General features: G+C 40.8%; 1 protein-coding gene across 6 annotated transcripts in view; it reads right to left on the bottom strand.

Moving 5' to 3' along the window:
• The window catches only part of SBF2 (SET binding factor 2), a 595,850-nt gene that overhangs the window by 179,809 nt on the left and 398,931 nt on the right, over positions 1–17,110 (bottom strand). For all 6 annotated transcript variants that reach the window (XM_030560381.1, XM_030560383.1, XM_030560382.1 and 3 more), the window contains 2 exons: positions 5,361–5,565; positions 3,278–3,387 (listed from right to left, as the gene is read on the bottom strand). In XM_030560381.1, coding sequence (XP_030416241.1) covers positions 3,278–3,387; positions 5,361–5,565 — 315 coding nt within the window. The remainder of the gene's footprint in view (positions 1–3,277; positions 3,388–5,360; positions 5,566–17,110) is intronic.

The following is a 17,110-nucleotide window of genomic DNA, read 5'->3' as shown; positions in this document are numbered from 1 at the left end:
GAAATGGCAGAGATGCTTAATGACTTCTTTGTTTCGGTCTTCACTGAGAAGTCTGAAGGAATGTCTAGTATAGTGAATGCTTACGGGAAGAGGGTAGGTTTAGAAGAGAAAATAAGGAAAGAGCAAGTAAAAAATCACTTAGAAAAGTTAGATGCCTGCAAGTCACCAGGGCCTGATGAAATGCATCCTAGAATACTCAAGGAGTTAATAGAAGAGGTATCTGAGCCTCTAGCTATTATCTTTGGGAAATCATGGGAGACGGGGGAGATTCCAGAAGACTGGAAGGGGGCAAATATAGTGCCCATCTATAAAAAGGGAAATAAAAACAACCCAGGAAACTACAGACCAGTTAGTTTAACTTCTGTGCCAGGGAAGATAACGGAGCAGGTAATCAAAGAAATCATCTGCAAACACTTGGAAGGTGGTAAGGTGATAGGGAATAACCAGCATGGATTTGTAAAGAACAAATCATGTCAAACTAATCTGATAGCGTTCTTTGATAGGATAACGAGCCTTGTGGATAAGTGAGAAGCAGTGGATGTGATATACCTAGACTTTAGTAAGGCATTTGATACAGTTTCGCATGATATTCTTATAGATAAGCTAGGAAAGTACAATTTAGATGGGGCTACTATAAGGTGGGTGCATAACTGGCTGGATAACCGTACTCAGAGAGTAGTTGTTAATGGCTCCCAATCCTGCTGGAAAGGTATAACAAGTGGGGTTCCGCAGGGGTCTGTTTTGGGACCGGTTCTGTTCAATATCTTCATCAACGATTTAGATGTTGGCATAGAAAGTACGCTTGTTAAGTTTGCGGACGATACCAAACTGGGAGGGATTGCAACTGCTCTGGAGGACAGGGTCAAAATTCAAAATGATCTGGACAAATTGGAGAAATGGTCTGAGGTAAACAGGATGAAGTTCAATAAAGATAAATGCAAAGTGCTCCACTTAGGAAGGAACAATCAGTTTCACACATACAGAATGGGAAGAGACTGTCTAGGAAGGAGTATGGCAGAAAGAGATCTAGGGGTCATAGTGGACCACAAGCTTAATATGAGTGAACAGTGTGATACTGTTGCAAAAAAAGCAAACATGATTCTGGGATGCATTAACAGGTGTGTTGTAAACAAGACACGAGAAGTCATTCTTCCGCTTTACTCTGCGCTGGTTAGGCCTCAACTGGAGTATTGTGTCCAGTTCTGGGCACCGCATTTCAAGAAAGATGTGGAGAAATTGGAGAGGGTCCAGAGAAGAGCAACAAGAATGATTAAAGGTCTTGAGAACATGACCTATGAAGGAAGGCTGAAGGAATTGGGTTTGTTTAGTTTGGAAAAGAGAAGACTGAGAGGGGACCTGATAGCAGTTTTCAGGTATCTAAAAGGGTGTCATCAGGAGGAGGGAGAAAACTTGTTCACCTTGGCCTCCAATGGTAGAACAAGAAGCAATGGACTTAAACTGCAGCAAGGGAGATTTAGGTTGGACATTAGGAAAAAGTTCCTAACTGTCAGGGTAGTTAAACACTGGAATAGATTGCCTAGGGAAGTTGTGGAATCTCCATCACTGGAGATATTTAAGAGTAGGTTAGATAAATGTCTATCAGGGATGGTCTAGACAGTATTTGGTCCTGCCATGAGGGCAGGGGACTGGACTCGATGACCTCTCGAGGTCCCTTCCAGTCCTAGAGTCTATGAGTCTATAAGTAACAAAACGAATATGAAATCAGTCAGAAGATTATTGTGCATGAGAGTGAGAGCTCTCTGACACTCTGGTAGAGACAGAACATATGATGGGCTAGTTATAGTGAATTATAAAATTTTTCAGCATGAGATTGGGATGGACATATTATTCACAAGCAGTGAAGCCACTAGTATGTTATGCAGATCATCCCAAACAAGTGCCAATAGAATCTTTATACCATGCCATGATGTATTCTAAATAAACTACATATTTTATGGAAAAACTGTTTTTAAAATGTTTGGAAAATTATTACTAATTTTAATGGGATTTTTTTTATACCCCTCCACTACTAAAGTCAAGTGATTTACTACATGAACTCATCTATACATGTCTCCATGGAGAGCAAATTTATAGCTAAATTTTAGAAATCTCCACAAATTTCCTAAAATAACTTTTCCAGACTTAATATCTAGAATTCACTTCTAATATATGTCATTTTACACCCTTGATGAGTTCTGACATAATTAAACTACATTCCTATTTCAGGATTGAATACTGTCTGGCATGAACCACAGATCTGTGAAATTTGAAAGACAACTTCCTCCAAATCTAATGAATGGCGGGCGAAATAACATTTCTGGATCAACTTTTCCCCCTCCCTTTAAATGTGGCCACTAGAAGTTGCTCAGAGGTTTGAAGTGTTGGAAATAGTCTCAAAAGAGGTGGATTTGTGGGCACAATGCAGGTGAGACAAAGACACTTAAGAATTCATTTTATCACATGGATTTCACCACTACATATGCGATATATGTACAAAACTGAAAAAATAGTAGAATTAAAGCTCTAATTTGTTTTCTGAATCAAGTTGACAATCCACTTGGTTTTCTGTCCTGAGCTTTTTGTTGTAAAAAGAATAAATAAATGATATGCTGTTGAATTAATAGTTGTAAAATTCCATGGACGGAGTCCACAAAAGCTGGCCATATCTGAAAGGCAGAAATAATAAAACTATCAAGGATAACAATTGTGGCAAGTTACCAGTGGATTTTACCAAAAATAAGTCAGTCAAACAGTTAAGCACTGTCCTGTGTTCTATACATTGTACTAAATTCTGTTATCACTTTTAAAACAGACAAGAATTAACTTAGTTGAAAAGTTCAATAGAGCATCTGTTGGCAAACAATGAGATTAAATGACTATGCCTATATTTTGTTTACATTCCTCACAACTGGAACAATTAGGCTGAAACTCTCAATGATCTTTTTTGTAAACCCATGTGGAAAATAATATGTGATGAATAATCTCTGGATGGTTAGCCAAAAATTGAATGATCAGACTGAACATTAAAAACAGGTCTTCAGAGGGAGCAATTGTGCACTACCATATGGTACTGTATTTAGACCATTTGGTGCTTATACTGCTTACCATTATCACTCATTTAAAGTGACGGAACAGATAATGAACATTAAAAAACATGACAAGAAATGTGACAGAGTTTGTGAGGAGGTCACTCAGTCACTTACCATGTGCTAGTTTAACTTGGAGGCAGTAAATGCTTATTTAGGAGAGTTAACTTTATTATTATTATTATTATTACCTTTTCAGTCTCCAAATTTTTATTTTCAAATATGAATGAGATGCAGTTTCTAACAACTTCCAGCCTCTGTGCACTGTTGAAAACTGTACTGGCCTTTTCCATTATGGAAACTAACAAAGAAAGAGAAGTACACACAGATGTGAAACAGTTTCTCTGTAAAAGCCACAAATAGTAATTACACAGTACTTTTAGAAAAATCCTAACATGACTTCAAGTTTGAATTTTATTTTGCTAAGTTGGTTGTCATTATTAGGCTTATACAAGAAGGAATTTACAAACTGTTAAGTAGCCTTTAAAAACAAGTTCTTGCTCAGTCTTGCTTTTCTTCAGTTACCCTTATGCAGGACAGCCTGCTGCTGGCTTGCTGGTGGCCGTGCTCTGAATTTTAAGTGGAGTCTTTATTTGCTTGTTTTGGTTGTCTCTTTCATATGGACAACCAGACTCCAACCTGTAAAACTAAATTAATAGTATTAACATACTAATTGAGTCTGGATTTCAAGATCACTATCTTAACCAATATGGCGTGAAAAAAGTGAATTCCATGATCCCTGTCATTTATTTTCATCTTACTGCACAGGGATGGAAATCACACTTACATGAGCACAACAGTTTAATTACTTCAACTTGTACTTCTTTTTTTTAAATTTCTGCCCTTCCTGGCTCCTCGTCTTAATCTCTCTTCTTTGGTTTGTCCACATGCACAGATTCATGTTGGAGTTGCTACCAGGCCAGTTGATAATGAACTAGTGGAGAACCTTTCTTCGGCTCCATCTCACAATGCTAACCATATCTTTTTTTTTTTTTTTTTTTTACACTCACCAAACTCAGTAATACAGAAACACATCAAATTTCTGTTGTAATTTCACTTTCCTAAGTTATACTCTCTCTCTGACAACCTCTTTGTTATGCATGTTTTGCATCTTTGTTTTGCCTTGCTGCAAAAGCATATAACCATATTGGTTATCTCTCCTAAGTTTTAAATCCAACAAACTGCAGTGGCTAATGAAAATAGGTCTTATTTTTTAGCCGGCTGTAGGTTAAACAGCTGAATAGTTTCATAATTGCCTGGTTTTTAAAGAAACAAAACACAAAGCATTTATTAAATAAATTGATAGTTCACTATCCATTACTTCTGTTATCATGTACGCTGAAACAAGTGTAATGCAGACACTCAAGTATTGCAACTTGATGTACCTCATTCTTCTACTAAAACAAAGGAGGTAATTCATCATTTTCCATGAGGAGTCTTACACTCAAAAATGTGCAAATCAATGAACCATGACAAATTTCAGGTAGCCAGATTTTTCTGTTGACAGTCCAATGAACATTGTATATATTGTGCTAAGAATCATCCTTTTTGATAACCTGATTAAATAATACATGGTTCCTTAAAGTAGACGAACCTAGAGCTGTTTCAAAGAATTTACAAAACTGGATCTTCTATAATAAAAATCCTCAGAAGAATCAAGTATTTAAATGATCTTCTGACTTGAAAAGCAAGTTTACAACTCAGTTCTCCTATCTAGAATTTGCTGAATTCTAGAGATTATTTGATAAAAGATTATTCTCTTGCTTTCTCTCTCCCCCTCCCCCTTATCAAAAACAGAGAGAACGCCACGGATGTGACAGCAGAATATGCCTTTCCCCCCTACACACACATAAGAGCTCCTATGTGTGCTGACATAGCCAACATGAGGAAGGGGAATTAATATTAAAAAGATGTACACTGGAAAATCTACAGTTCAATCAGATAAAGGCAAGTTCCTCATTACTTTGGGAAACTTTCTACCTGCATTTGTTCTGAGAAAGTTTATAATACCTAGCTCTTATAAAAAAAAGGTATTGAAATGGCACATTGATCTTACATTAATTCTGAAACCAACCCACTATATAAGTGCTGAATTGGGAACAACAAATTTGATACATTAATGATATGTTCAATTCATTATGATAGGAATTCCCTTCTTGCCTTCCCTCATCTCTCAGTAAAACGCCCCATTAAAACACATTTTAATTAAAGTAGATGTTTTCACTTATGCTAATGTGGATTCATAAATATACAGCAGATAACAATGCAACATACCAACAGGTGGACCAGCAGGAACCACACATTTTTTTTCTACTCGAGTAGCAGGTGGTGCACTTTGGTTCTTAGCCAGGCCTTCTTGAATTAGTTCCTGAACCCGACTATCCTTTATTTTGGGGAATGGAAGGATATGAACTCGTAAATGGGATCCCTCTGTGGGTCGTGGAACTTTCTGGAATGCCATGTGAGGATTTGGATTCTCCTGCAAACAAAAACCACAAATCTTACACTAATATAGTTATTTTATATTAAACACTTCATATAGAAGCAGCACAATATCTTGGAACACAGACAAAGAGTAATCACTGAATTGTCACTCAATAGGTGAAGTTGGCAGGTGCTCCTTGCTACTGAAAAAGGCCTTAGTCTTTGTAATAGCACCAGAACATTTTAGATTAAAATAATCTTTGCACAAGCCCAAAAAATTCTTCTACATTTTGCAGACATTGAATGTTTGGCTTGTTGAAAAAGCGTAAAGCCCAATTTCATGGACAATTTGTGTGCCCCTCATGCTTAAAGAATAAAAACTCTACATACTCAAAATGACACAATGTTATGTTCCAAATTCTCATCAATCCAATCCCCTTAACTGTGACTTTCTCAACTTCACTTCTATGATTTTGAAGGATTTTATGAACTGTTTAATTCCTGGGTAAGCTCACATGATGTTGAAATGACAGAGAAACGTCACAGTATGCTCCTCAGCCACACAATTTATAAAATGAGTTTTGTTGGCATTCAAAGCAACTCAGACCTGACTGGTGGCCAGGACTGAGCAGTGTGAGTGCCACTGAAAATCAGCTTGCGTGCCACAGGTTGCCTGCCCCGGGTTACACCACGGGAGGTTATGAAATCCCCATCGCTACTGGTTTTTACGAAAAGGTTGGACAAACAATTGTCAGGGATGGACTAGCTATACTTGGTCCTGCATAAGCATGTAGGGATGGACTAAATGACCTCTGAAGGTTGCTTCTAGCCCTACATTTCTAGGATTGTATGTGCCTCATGCCTTAGTGGTCACTAAGCAAGGTCCTACAAAAGACATCACGTGTCAACTCCTTTTAAACAGAGAGGATAAAGAGTACCAAGACCAATGACAGTCCTTCAACCAATAGACTGTGATGAAATTAAAATTATTTTTAAAGCCTAAGCTATAAAGTAATCAATTTAATTAGAAAAACATGCTTCAAAACATTAATTATTTCAAAATTGTATTAGAGCTTTTTATGGAACACTGCAACTTTTAAGAACTGTAGACATTTTTTATTCTAAAAACCTTTTAAGTTTTCCCCACTCTTGATCTGAAATGCTTTGATCTAAGAATTATTTGTCAAGTAAAACTAGTTTAAAGCATAACAAATTCATCCTCTCCATCTGAAGAAAACAGAAATTGGCCTAATCTTCCAAACATTAATTTGGATACTATGTAAGGTCCTTAAAGCAGTTCAGCTGAAGAATCACTGGGACTCAAGTGATTTTATTTTTATACAAAAGGTATCTAAATCGTCCCTCAGTTTGATAAGCGATACTTGCAGGAATGGTGATATGATATTAAGAAAAAAATGGTGAAAATGAGATTTGCAACCCTGGCTCAATGTAAATATTAATATTTCTGTATTAATAGTTTCTGCCTGGGTAAAAAGCCTTGTGCTAATATAGAGGCATTTAGATTGATCTGGAGCATTATGCATAGCTGCAAAGATTTCTGAATATACTCAGTCCCTGAAAAGAATGTTAAATTATTCAGGAATGCTGGACTCAGAAAAGGTAGTTAAAGACATGATAATTCACATCCATTCATATTTCATTCACCATTCTGTGTTCTTTATTACTTACTTTTTAGTCCAAAATACCCATTTGCCCCCACTGCAAATTGTAGGTAAAAGATCCTTTCTAAGTAAAAGAGAAAAAAATGTGCAACCTTAACTTCAGAGTGGGGCAAGACATTGATTTATTTGTTCTATTAGAATGATCTCTACATTAGCTGCTATGTAATCAGTATGAGGCTGGCTCAGTCTCAACACTTATGTGCTGTGCTGCAACGGAATCATGTAATAGGCTTCTATAACTGCTGGATCTACTCAGGATATCTGGTTGGTTTGCTGTGGCTCTGTAGGCTGTCTTGGGATCTCTCTGTACCACTATCAATGCAGTGCTTCTCTTACCTGCAGACGTGTGTGTTCTGCCTCTTAGTAAATGTAGCAGAAGCCTGCTTTTTTCAGGAAGACCTCTCCCATGGTTGGTATTAATAGCATTGTATCTCACTGCTACTGGGGGTGGTGTGAATGTCAATCAGATTGATAAGAGATTTACTCTTCAATCAGCTACTTTCTGGGATTCATTGTTAATCATGCCAGTAACATTCTTACATTATTTGTAGTGAGGTTCTGCCTAGGAGCCCAGTCACAGATCAGAGCTCCACTGTACCAGGTGCTGTGCAAACACAAAGAACTCGAAGTCTACATATAAGACAAGAGAGAACTGGTGGATACACCAAACGAACATGGGAGCACAAGGTAGTAACAAGACAATATTGCTGAGAAAGGGAAAAGCAGTCAAAACACACCAGTTGCCTAATTACTAACAAGTTCTTTGTAGACATCACAGCAGAGGAGAATTTTAAGATGGGATATTAAGGAGGGCAATGAGGTGACTTTATGAGTGTTTAAGAGGAGCTCCTTCCATTTATGGGGGAGCAGAGGAGAGAGAGGTAAATGCTTGTTTAAAATTTAAGAAATTGGCAATGAAGGCTGGCATCATTAGCAGAGCAGAGGTGGGGACTGATATCTCAATAGTGTATACAAAATAACTCGTGGTATGGGGAATAAGCCATGAAGGACTTAAAAATGAAAAAGACTACTTTGCATTTCATCCGATAGAGAAGGGGTGAGCCACTGTAGGGTTGCAAGAGAGGTGCGGAATGGTTGAAGTGATGAACCACGAAAATGAAGTTACAGCTGTTTTTAAATGGATACAAATATGCTAGAAGTTGCATTTCTCATGGACAGAGATGACAATGTTGCAGTAGTCAAGATGAGAAATGAGAAGGGTCTGGAGAGAGATTCAGCTATGTGGACAGAAAGAAAGGGCCACTATTACAGCCCTGGCTGAGTCCCCCTCTCATTGCATGGTCACCAGTCAGCTTTATTGAGCCTAACCCTTGATCGCCTGTGCTTTCAGCCACTTGGTCTGTGTAGACTCAGGATATAAGAGGGAAGGTCCTCTCTTGGATTATTAAAATATAGGACAAAAAGGTAAGAATAAAAGGTCAGTTTTCACAGTGGAGACAGGTTCCCCAAAGATCTATACTGGGACCAGTGCTGTTCAACAGATTCATAAATGATCTGGAAAATGGGGTAAACAGTGAGGTGGTAAAGTTTACAGATGATACTAAATTACTCAAGATAAATCCAAAGCTGACTGCAAATAGTTACAAAGAGATCTCATAAAACTGGGTGACTGGGCAACAAAATGGCCGATCAAATTCAATATTGGTAAATATTAAATAATGCACATAGGAAAACCTAACCTCAACTATATTCCTTGAAGAGTCAGAGCCAAACTCTACCTTCATGTATATGATATACAATCTCACTGAGTCCAATGGTGTTGAATGGGGCATGAGGAAAGAATTTGACCCTTTGCAGGGAAAACAATAAAATTCAGCCTTTAGCTTTATTGAGACAAATTCTCAATGAAATCAAACTAGGGAGTGTTGGGCAAGCCTGAGATGTCTAGAAGGTAATAAGCGATAACATGGAGCATATATGTGGGGGTATTCTAGCCAAATCCGAATCTCGCAGATACTTCCAAGAGAGGTTAATACTTACTATGTCAGCAGGAAAGTCAAAAGACAAATTTATATCCCATATCATTTTTTCAGAAGATGCCAGTGTATTTCATATCATATTAAAACAACATGTGTGTCATGTTATAACTCTGGTAAAGAAATGTTAAGAGAATAACATCATGAGGTCAGCCTTTAAAAATTTTAAGTTTTCACATTTCCAGCTAAGTTTATCAAACTTGGCTGCATTGAGAATATTGTTCCAGTGTAGTATCATTAGTCTTTCATTCCTATAGTCTTCTACAATTACCATGACAGAGGAGGTCCTGTTAAAAGCTGCAACAAAAAGTTTTTAAAAAATGAAGAAGCGGAACTAGATGGCTATGAATTTGGGAAGTGTGATATCCAGTTCAGTTGTTCACCGCTTATTCACTAGTTTTAAATTCATCCCAGATAAGTAGTAACCAAATGTCAACACAAGCTGATGTTTATGTATTTAATTTTACAAAAGATACAAGAAAGCTCTTCTGTTTTCTGGGTAACAAAATTCTATCTGTAAAGTTTGTCAATACAGCATCAGACTAAATGATTGAAGGTATTCTTCCCTAGCACTTCAATCCTGTAGCATGCACCTTGAAAAATTACATCTGAGATGGCTTTTCAAGCCACAGGTTTTGCTATTATGCAATGTGGAAAATCAGTGCCAGTGATTAATCACACTAATGCAGATTCTCTGCTTCTAAAAAATAAGTCCTGAATAGGACCTGCATGCTGATAAATGTAGATGATGTGCAGCACTTATTCTGTAGAAAAATGTTCCCATCTTTCTAGCTACTTAAAATCAAATAATCAAGATTTACATTATGACCCCCACTTAAATTATGGGGAAAATCAAGCCTTATACTACACAAATTCCTCAGAATAAGTGCCAGTATTATGCCATTCCAGGTGTGAAATCATCAGGAATGTAAGTCTAAACTGATCAACCTCACTACATAAAAATAGTAGGGAACAGTTGTCAAATTAACCCCTTCAATGTCTTGGGCGGTTAAGCATGATTACACCAGGAACCCTTTACATAACTTTTGGAATGCATGTTGTGCAGCATGATGCTCTTTATTTAAATAGATTCAGATTTTAATATATGTGGCTGTATGCATGACAGTCTGAGGAATATCACTTAATTGTTAACTATAATTTGTCACTGGTGGTAACTTAGTTTTCAAGTAATTTTATAAGGTCAGTGATTTAAAATATTTATGCTCTTAGACTAAAATGAATTAATATTGACTCTCCATTTTAAGAAACGTTAACAATATTGTCTAAATAGTCACATGCGCTTAGTGTTTCCCAAATGTGGCCACCATGGCCACATGTGGCCACCATGGGTTTTTCTTGTGGCCACAGCCTCCTGGGTAGTGATTGGGAGGTGGGGGAGCAGCAAAGCATTAACCCTTCCCTGAGGCCACCAGTAGGAGTTGGGCCCTGCCTGCCTCTGGAGCCACAAATGCCAGAGCAGCAGGCAGCCTGTGTGAGTTCCCCTCTTTCCCAGGGGCAATGGGGCTCAGGCTTCAGCCATGGGGATTCTGGTTCCGGCTGCGAGGCTTTGGGCTCTGGCCTCACCACCCTCCCCTCTATTGCCCATGGCCACCGCCTTCCCCAGCCCTCCATTGACCTGGCCTCTGCTGCCTCCCTACCCACCTCTCCATTCAGAGCTTGAATGGAGAATGAGTTACCAGGGATGAGTACGTCTGCTGTGAAAAGCGATATTAACAAATGTACAAATATCAGTTTTCACAGGAGCAGGCTAGCAAGTCTAAAAAACAAACAAACCAGCAACCAAAAACCCCAAAAGTAACAACAAAAAAGAAAAGAACTCGCAAAGCACCTTATTTTGTTTCTATTCTGTTTAGGTCCAGTAAAGAATAGTGACAACGGTACATTATTTTTATTATTGAGACTGAAAAAAAAATATAAATAAATTACAATGATTTGAACAAGGATATGAGCATCTTTATTTGTTTTTCCTAAAGTTAATTAAGTATTTTCGGAAAAATTGTCAGAGTGACCACCAACAAGGGTTGGTGGCCGCCCTCTAAGGCCACCAAAATTTTTCTTGTGAGAATCCCTGGCTTTGGGTTTATCTACGCAGGGGTTTAAAAGAGGATCAAATGCAGTGAATGCAGTCTGAAAATGGTTTGCATACACACAACATAATTCATCTCTGTGCAGTCACTCCAGATTTGCCATGAGCTCTGGAGTCCTCTTGCCAAGCAGACTAGGTTTTGCTGCAAATTGAATTAGTGTGGTCTAATGTTCATGTGGACAAAACTGCTGCATACCATTTTTTCCCCATGTTTCCAACAGTGCCTTGCAAGTCAACCATTACTGACCTGCCTGTCCACCAGTGTCCCTTCCCCGACTCTGATGTCAAGTTCCCAGGACATCTCCTCCTCCCCATAAAGGCTGGCACAGAACCAGAATTTACCTATTTGTTCCTGGATCTGAGTGTATCAGCATTCTTGTGATGCAACCACGATAGTGCTCCAGAGGTCCCACAACATACTTTGCCCAGCTGTTTAAAGCTGTGCTAGAACCTTGGATCTCATTGCTATCTGGGGAGAAGTATTGGGGAAGAAGCTCTTGTGGTCAGTCACCTGAATAAAAAATCTTTTTATGGACATTGCCAAGCAGATGTCTGAGAGGGGCCATGACTGGGATGCCAACCAATGCCAGATAAAGATCCAGCAACTTGGGAGTAAGTACATTGAAAGGGGGGACAAAAGGATACAATTCAGCAAGGGGCATGTGACCTGTCCATTTTATGAGCAGCTTGCAGGATCCTACACAATTATAGCACAACCTGTCCAAGACACCATGTGGAGCCTGCTGGCCACACTTTCCTGCCCACTATGGACAACCAGCAAGACCTGCTGGAGGATGAGTGGGAAAGGCTGCCAGAGAGGAGCTGTGCCCTGATAGACAATGATCTTTTTGGGACCCAGGACCCTGACACTGATCAACTGGAAATGCAGCCACAATAATATCCTGCTGCAAAGTACCCCAATTCTTGCTTTGCATTGGCTGAGGTTAGGTCCCAACCAGAAACCCAGTCCAGAGCTGAAAGGCCAGATTCTCTGGAGGGAACTTTGGAAGGGAAGTACCTATCCTTCCAATTTTTTTTACTATTATTGTGTTATATTGTTTTTCAACATTCTATTCTGGGGGCCCCATGGAGGTAGCCATTTCAGATGAACGTGAGCTAGGAGACCTTCCAAATATCCAGCCCTTGTGCCCTCCCTCCCTCCATCAGCCCACGCTGTTTGGCATACCCCCCACCAATGTTTCCAAAATGGCGGCTGTTCCACATGAGTGACTGGCCTCTGTCTCATGCTAAAGCCATGACTATTGACAGTTTTCAAGACCGTGGTATAGAAGGTGCTTGCTCATTTGCCTGTTTTCCTTTCCCATTCCCTTATCTGTCCTGCCCAGCAAATGCCCTTCCTGCCTTATTCGCCTCCTTGAAATGGCAGCAGACAGTATGGCACAGCTGCAGCCTCTGCCCCACCCTCTCTCCTGCAGCACATTCAAATAATTTGTGCGAAGTGCAACAGTTTATTGAGACAATATTTAGAGGGAAAGAAGTTTGATTGTGTTGTGTACATGAACATCACACACCCAGTAAAGGTGCAAACAGAACTCTTCCCTGATGAGATTTAAATGTCCTGTAATGTACATTCTAGCTGGCAATCACTGCAGGACTCTATCTATTTTTCTTTGCACTTTATGTCTGCAACGGAGATAAAGCAGAACTTAAGACTAAGAAACGACTCAATTTTGGTTCACACATTATAGGGAATTGGCTGCATGCTCATTCCCTCAATATAGTTCACAAGCCCCTTCCACTGTTGTAGCACTTCTGGGAAGACCATCCTGGTGAGCAACTTCAATGCATATCTTTCTGATTTGCCCTTTGGCTTTTTGAATAAGACTACTCTCTGCTTTCTAGTCACTCACCTCTGTGTAATGTCATCAAGAGTCAGGGCAACCTAAAGCAGATGCAGATGGGATTACTATCTGGCCTGACACCCCGATGCCCTCCATAACCCCTCCAAACCCACAGATGCAACTCAAATGCACAAACAAAACCGCAAAACCAAAACTGGAGCATAATTCCACCCGCCACGCCACTAAGGCACGGTGGCAAATTGCATATGCAGCAGAGAGTAAAGTCACATACACATACTTTAAAAAAAAAAAAAAAAGTCCTATCACAGCCTGTTTGGAATATGAACAATAAGTGACTGTTTCCCCCACGCACACACTACCACAGCACCTGCAATAGCCAGACCATTAAGGACAGGGACTCTATCTACTGTTGAGAAGCTGGCCCACCTGAGGGGGCAAAAAAAAGACTCAGGAAACGATGTTTGGTCAACTCATAGCAAAGTCCCGGAGAAAAACTGCATTGACTGAGAGGTGAAGGCAGTACATGATGACCCAGAAACAGAAAGAAATGTAGCTCTCCTAGGAGATTGTGGCAGTAGCCAAGGAAAACAATAGCCATGGCCAAAGAGAGCATGGAAAAAGACCAGCAGATATAGAGGCAACTCATAGACATTATCCAGTAGCCAGTATTGTCCAGAGGCTGAAGGACATGTTCCTGCTAGACCAGTAAGCCATGCAATCCCATAAACTGGGACCCAGCATGTCCTTCAGCCTTTGGACAATACTGACTACTGGGCCCAGCAGCAACTCCTCCCCATAAAACACAAACAACACATGTCCCAAATGCCATTCTCCTCTCAGGTCCATCATCTGCCCACCAAGAACACTGGCTCTTGGGAGCCAGCATTTTTGAGCCTTGTAACATACATGAAAATTTTGAGCAATAGTACTCAACCCCAGTGTCCTTGCATACAAGAAGAGGCAGAGGGAATATGAGCCTGCAATTTTAAACCCTTCTTCCAACCTTGTTATTTTTCTAGTTTGAATTGTTTGGTTTGCACTGTCATTTTATATAAAGGTTTTCTTTTTTATTGTTTTGGTAAATGTATTTTCAAATAAAAAAAGTATTATTTATCCATCAGTTCAATTAAAACTTTATTTTTGGCTTTGTTACTGTTGTTTCTAATAAAAATTGCTAAAAATCCATTTCTGGTCCACTATAACTCATCATGGTATGTAACACACAAAATCCTTTAAGTAAAGCTAAAATAATTCATTTGGTTTTACAAAAGTTTCTAGGCAATATCCCCCTTCCTCACTACTCACAGCTATCCCAACCTGACTCCACAGATTAGCAGCTGAATGTCCACACGTGTTCAACCTTGCAATTAAAACATGAACAAAGGGGGAGGGTTAGTTGGGTTTGCGTTGCATGTTAACCCGGAAACCACAGCCCCTCCTTTTAAATTGCCAACCCATTTTAAATGGCCCAACGGCTGCTTGGCATGGGAAACGAGGGCTGTTTGAAACCATTCCCACATGTTATGAAGGTTAAAGAAGCCAAAAGACTGCCTGCATGCCGAATTCTGTTGCCCGGCCCTGCGTGAGTGATCTCTCATACCAAACTTGCATACCCTCAATAAGAGGCAAAATGTGACCTTGTAAAGAAAGCACATGTGCTATGTAATGTTAACAGCAAGGTTTACCATGAAAGAGTGTACTCATTGTTCTATAAAATGCGTCTTTTTAACTACCACTCTCCCTTTTTTTTCCTCCACTAGCTGCATATATTTCTCCTTCGCAGAGGCTAGAGAAGATCAGAAGGCGAAAAAAATGCACTCGGGATGAAATGTTCTCTGAGCTCATGCTGTCCTCCCACACTGACAGAGCACAGCAGAATGTGTGGAGGCAGACAATCACAATATGAATGCGACGAGAGGTGGCGGACTGAAAAGAGTAAGCAGCAGCCTGAAGATGATTGGTGGGTCAGCTTGCTGACAGAAGGCAGAAGTCATTGCTCAGGCTGCTGGAGGATCAAACTCATATGCTCCAGCATACGGTTGAGCTGCAGGAAAGGCAGCAGGAGCACAGACCGCTGCTACAGCCCCTGTGTAACCAACCACCTTCCTCCCCAAGTTCCATAGCTTCCTCACCCAGACATCCAAGAACGCAGTGCAGGGGCCTCTGGCCACCCAGCCACTCCACCCCAGAGGACTGCCCAAGCAACAGAAGGCTGGCATTCAGTAAGTTTTAAAGCTTTTAAGTTTTAAAGTGCAGTGTGGCCTTGTCCTTCCCTCCTCCCCGACCCCACCCAGTGCTCCCCTCCTCCCCCACTCCTCCTGGGCTACCTTGGTAGTTATCCCCCTATTTGTGTGATAATTAATAAAGAATGCATGAATGTGAAAGAACAATGACTTTATTGCCTCTGCAAGCAGTGATTGAAGGGGGAGGGGAGGGTGGTTAGCTTACAGGGAAGTAGAGTGAACCAAGGGGAAGGGGGGTTCATCAAGGAGAAACAAACAGAACTTTCACACTGTAGCCTGGCCAGTCATGAAACTGGTTTTCAAAGCTTCTCTGATGCGCAGCACACCTTGCTGTGCTCTTCTAAACACCCTGGTGTCTGGCTGCGCATAATCAGTGGCCAGAAGATTTGCCTCAACCTCCCACCTCACCATAAATGTCTCCCCCTTACTCTCACAGAGATTGTGGTGCGCACAGCAAGCAGTAATAACAATGGGAATATTGGTTTCGCTGAGGTCTATCTGAGTCAGTAAACTGCACCAGCGCGCTTTTAAATGTTCAAATGCACATTCTATCACCATTCTGCACTTGCCCAGCCTATAGTTGAACAGCTCCTGACTACTGTCCAGGCTGCCTGTGTATGGCTTCATGAGCCATGGCATTAAGGGGCAGGCTGGGTCCCCAAGGATAACTATAGGCATTTCAACATCTGCAATGGTTATTTTCTGGTCTGGGAGGAAAGTCCCTTCCTGCAGCTTTTGAAACAGACCAGAGTTCCTGAAGATGCAAGCATCATGTACCTTTCCGGGCCATCCCATGTTGATGTTGGTGAAACGTTGGTCCATCAGTGCTTGCAGCACCATTGAAAAGTACCCCTTGAGGTTTATGTACTCACTGGCTTGGTGCTCCAGTGCCAAGATAGGGATATGGGTTCCGTCTATCGCCTCACCACAGATAGGAAATCCCATTGCAGCAAAGCCATCCGCTATGGCCTGCACATTTCCCAGAATCACTACCCTTGATTTCAGCAGCTCTTTGATTGCATTGGCTACTTGGATCACAGCAGCTCCCATAGTAGATTTTCCCATTCCAAATTGATGCCCAACTGACCGGTAGCTGTCTGGTGTTGCAAGCTTCCACAGAGCTATCACTACTCATGTCTCAACTGTGAGGGCTGCTCTCATCTTGGTATTCTGGTGCTTCAAGGCAGGGGAAATCAAGTCAACAAATTCCATGAAAGTGCCCTTACGCATTAGAAAGTTTCGCAGCCACTGGGAATCGTCCCAGATCTGCAAAACCCCAAGTTTAGCAGGCCGCTGATTTCGTGGAGGGAGGGAGGGAGGGAGATGGGGAGCAAATGAATACAAAACAAAATCTGGTCTATTTCTTGTTTTGATCCACTTCATCTATCTTACACATCTTAGGCTGGCAGCAGATGGTGCATTACGATTGCTAGCCATCGTCATCTCCTGGCTGCTCACCAGAAGACGGTGCAGTACGACTGCTGGCAGGACTAAGTCTCCATGAGGTGAAACTTGAAAAGGGAATGAACTGGCTGAGTCACTCCCATGTCAGCCAAGGCGCCCCTGATCGACCTCACTGAGGTCAGCTAAAAGAGCACCCAGGAGTATGACGACAATGGCTACCAACTGTAATGCGCCATCTGCTGCCAAAAGGCAATGAGCTGCTGCTGTGTAGCACTGCAGGACCACGTCTGCCAGCACCCAGTAGACATACGGTGATGGTGAGCTGAGCTGGCTCCATGCTTGCC

The sequence above is a fragment of the Gopherus evgoodei genome, chromosome 4 (genome assembly GCF_007399415.2).
Source record: "Gopherus evgoodei ecotype Sinaloan lineage chromosome 4, rGopEvg1_v1.p, whole genome shotgun sequence".
NCBI lineage: Eukaryota > Metazoa > Chordata > Testudines > Testudinidae > Gopherus > Gopherus evgoodei.
Note: the sequence above shows the minus strand (reverse complement) of the source record. Positions and strands in the feature narration are given on the sequence as shown.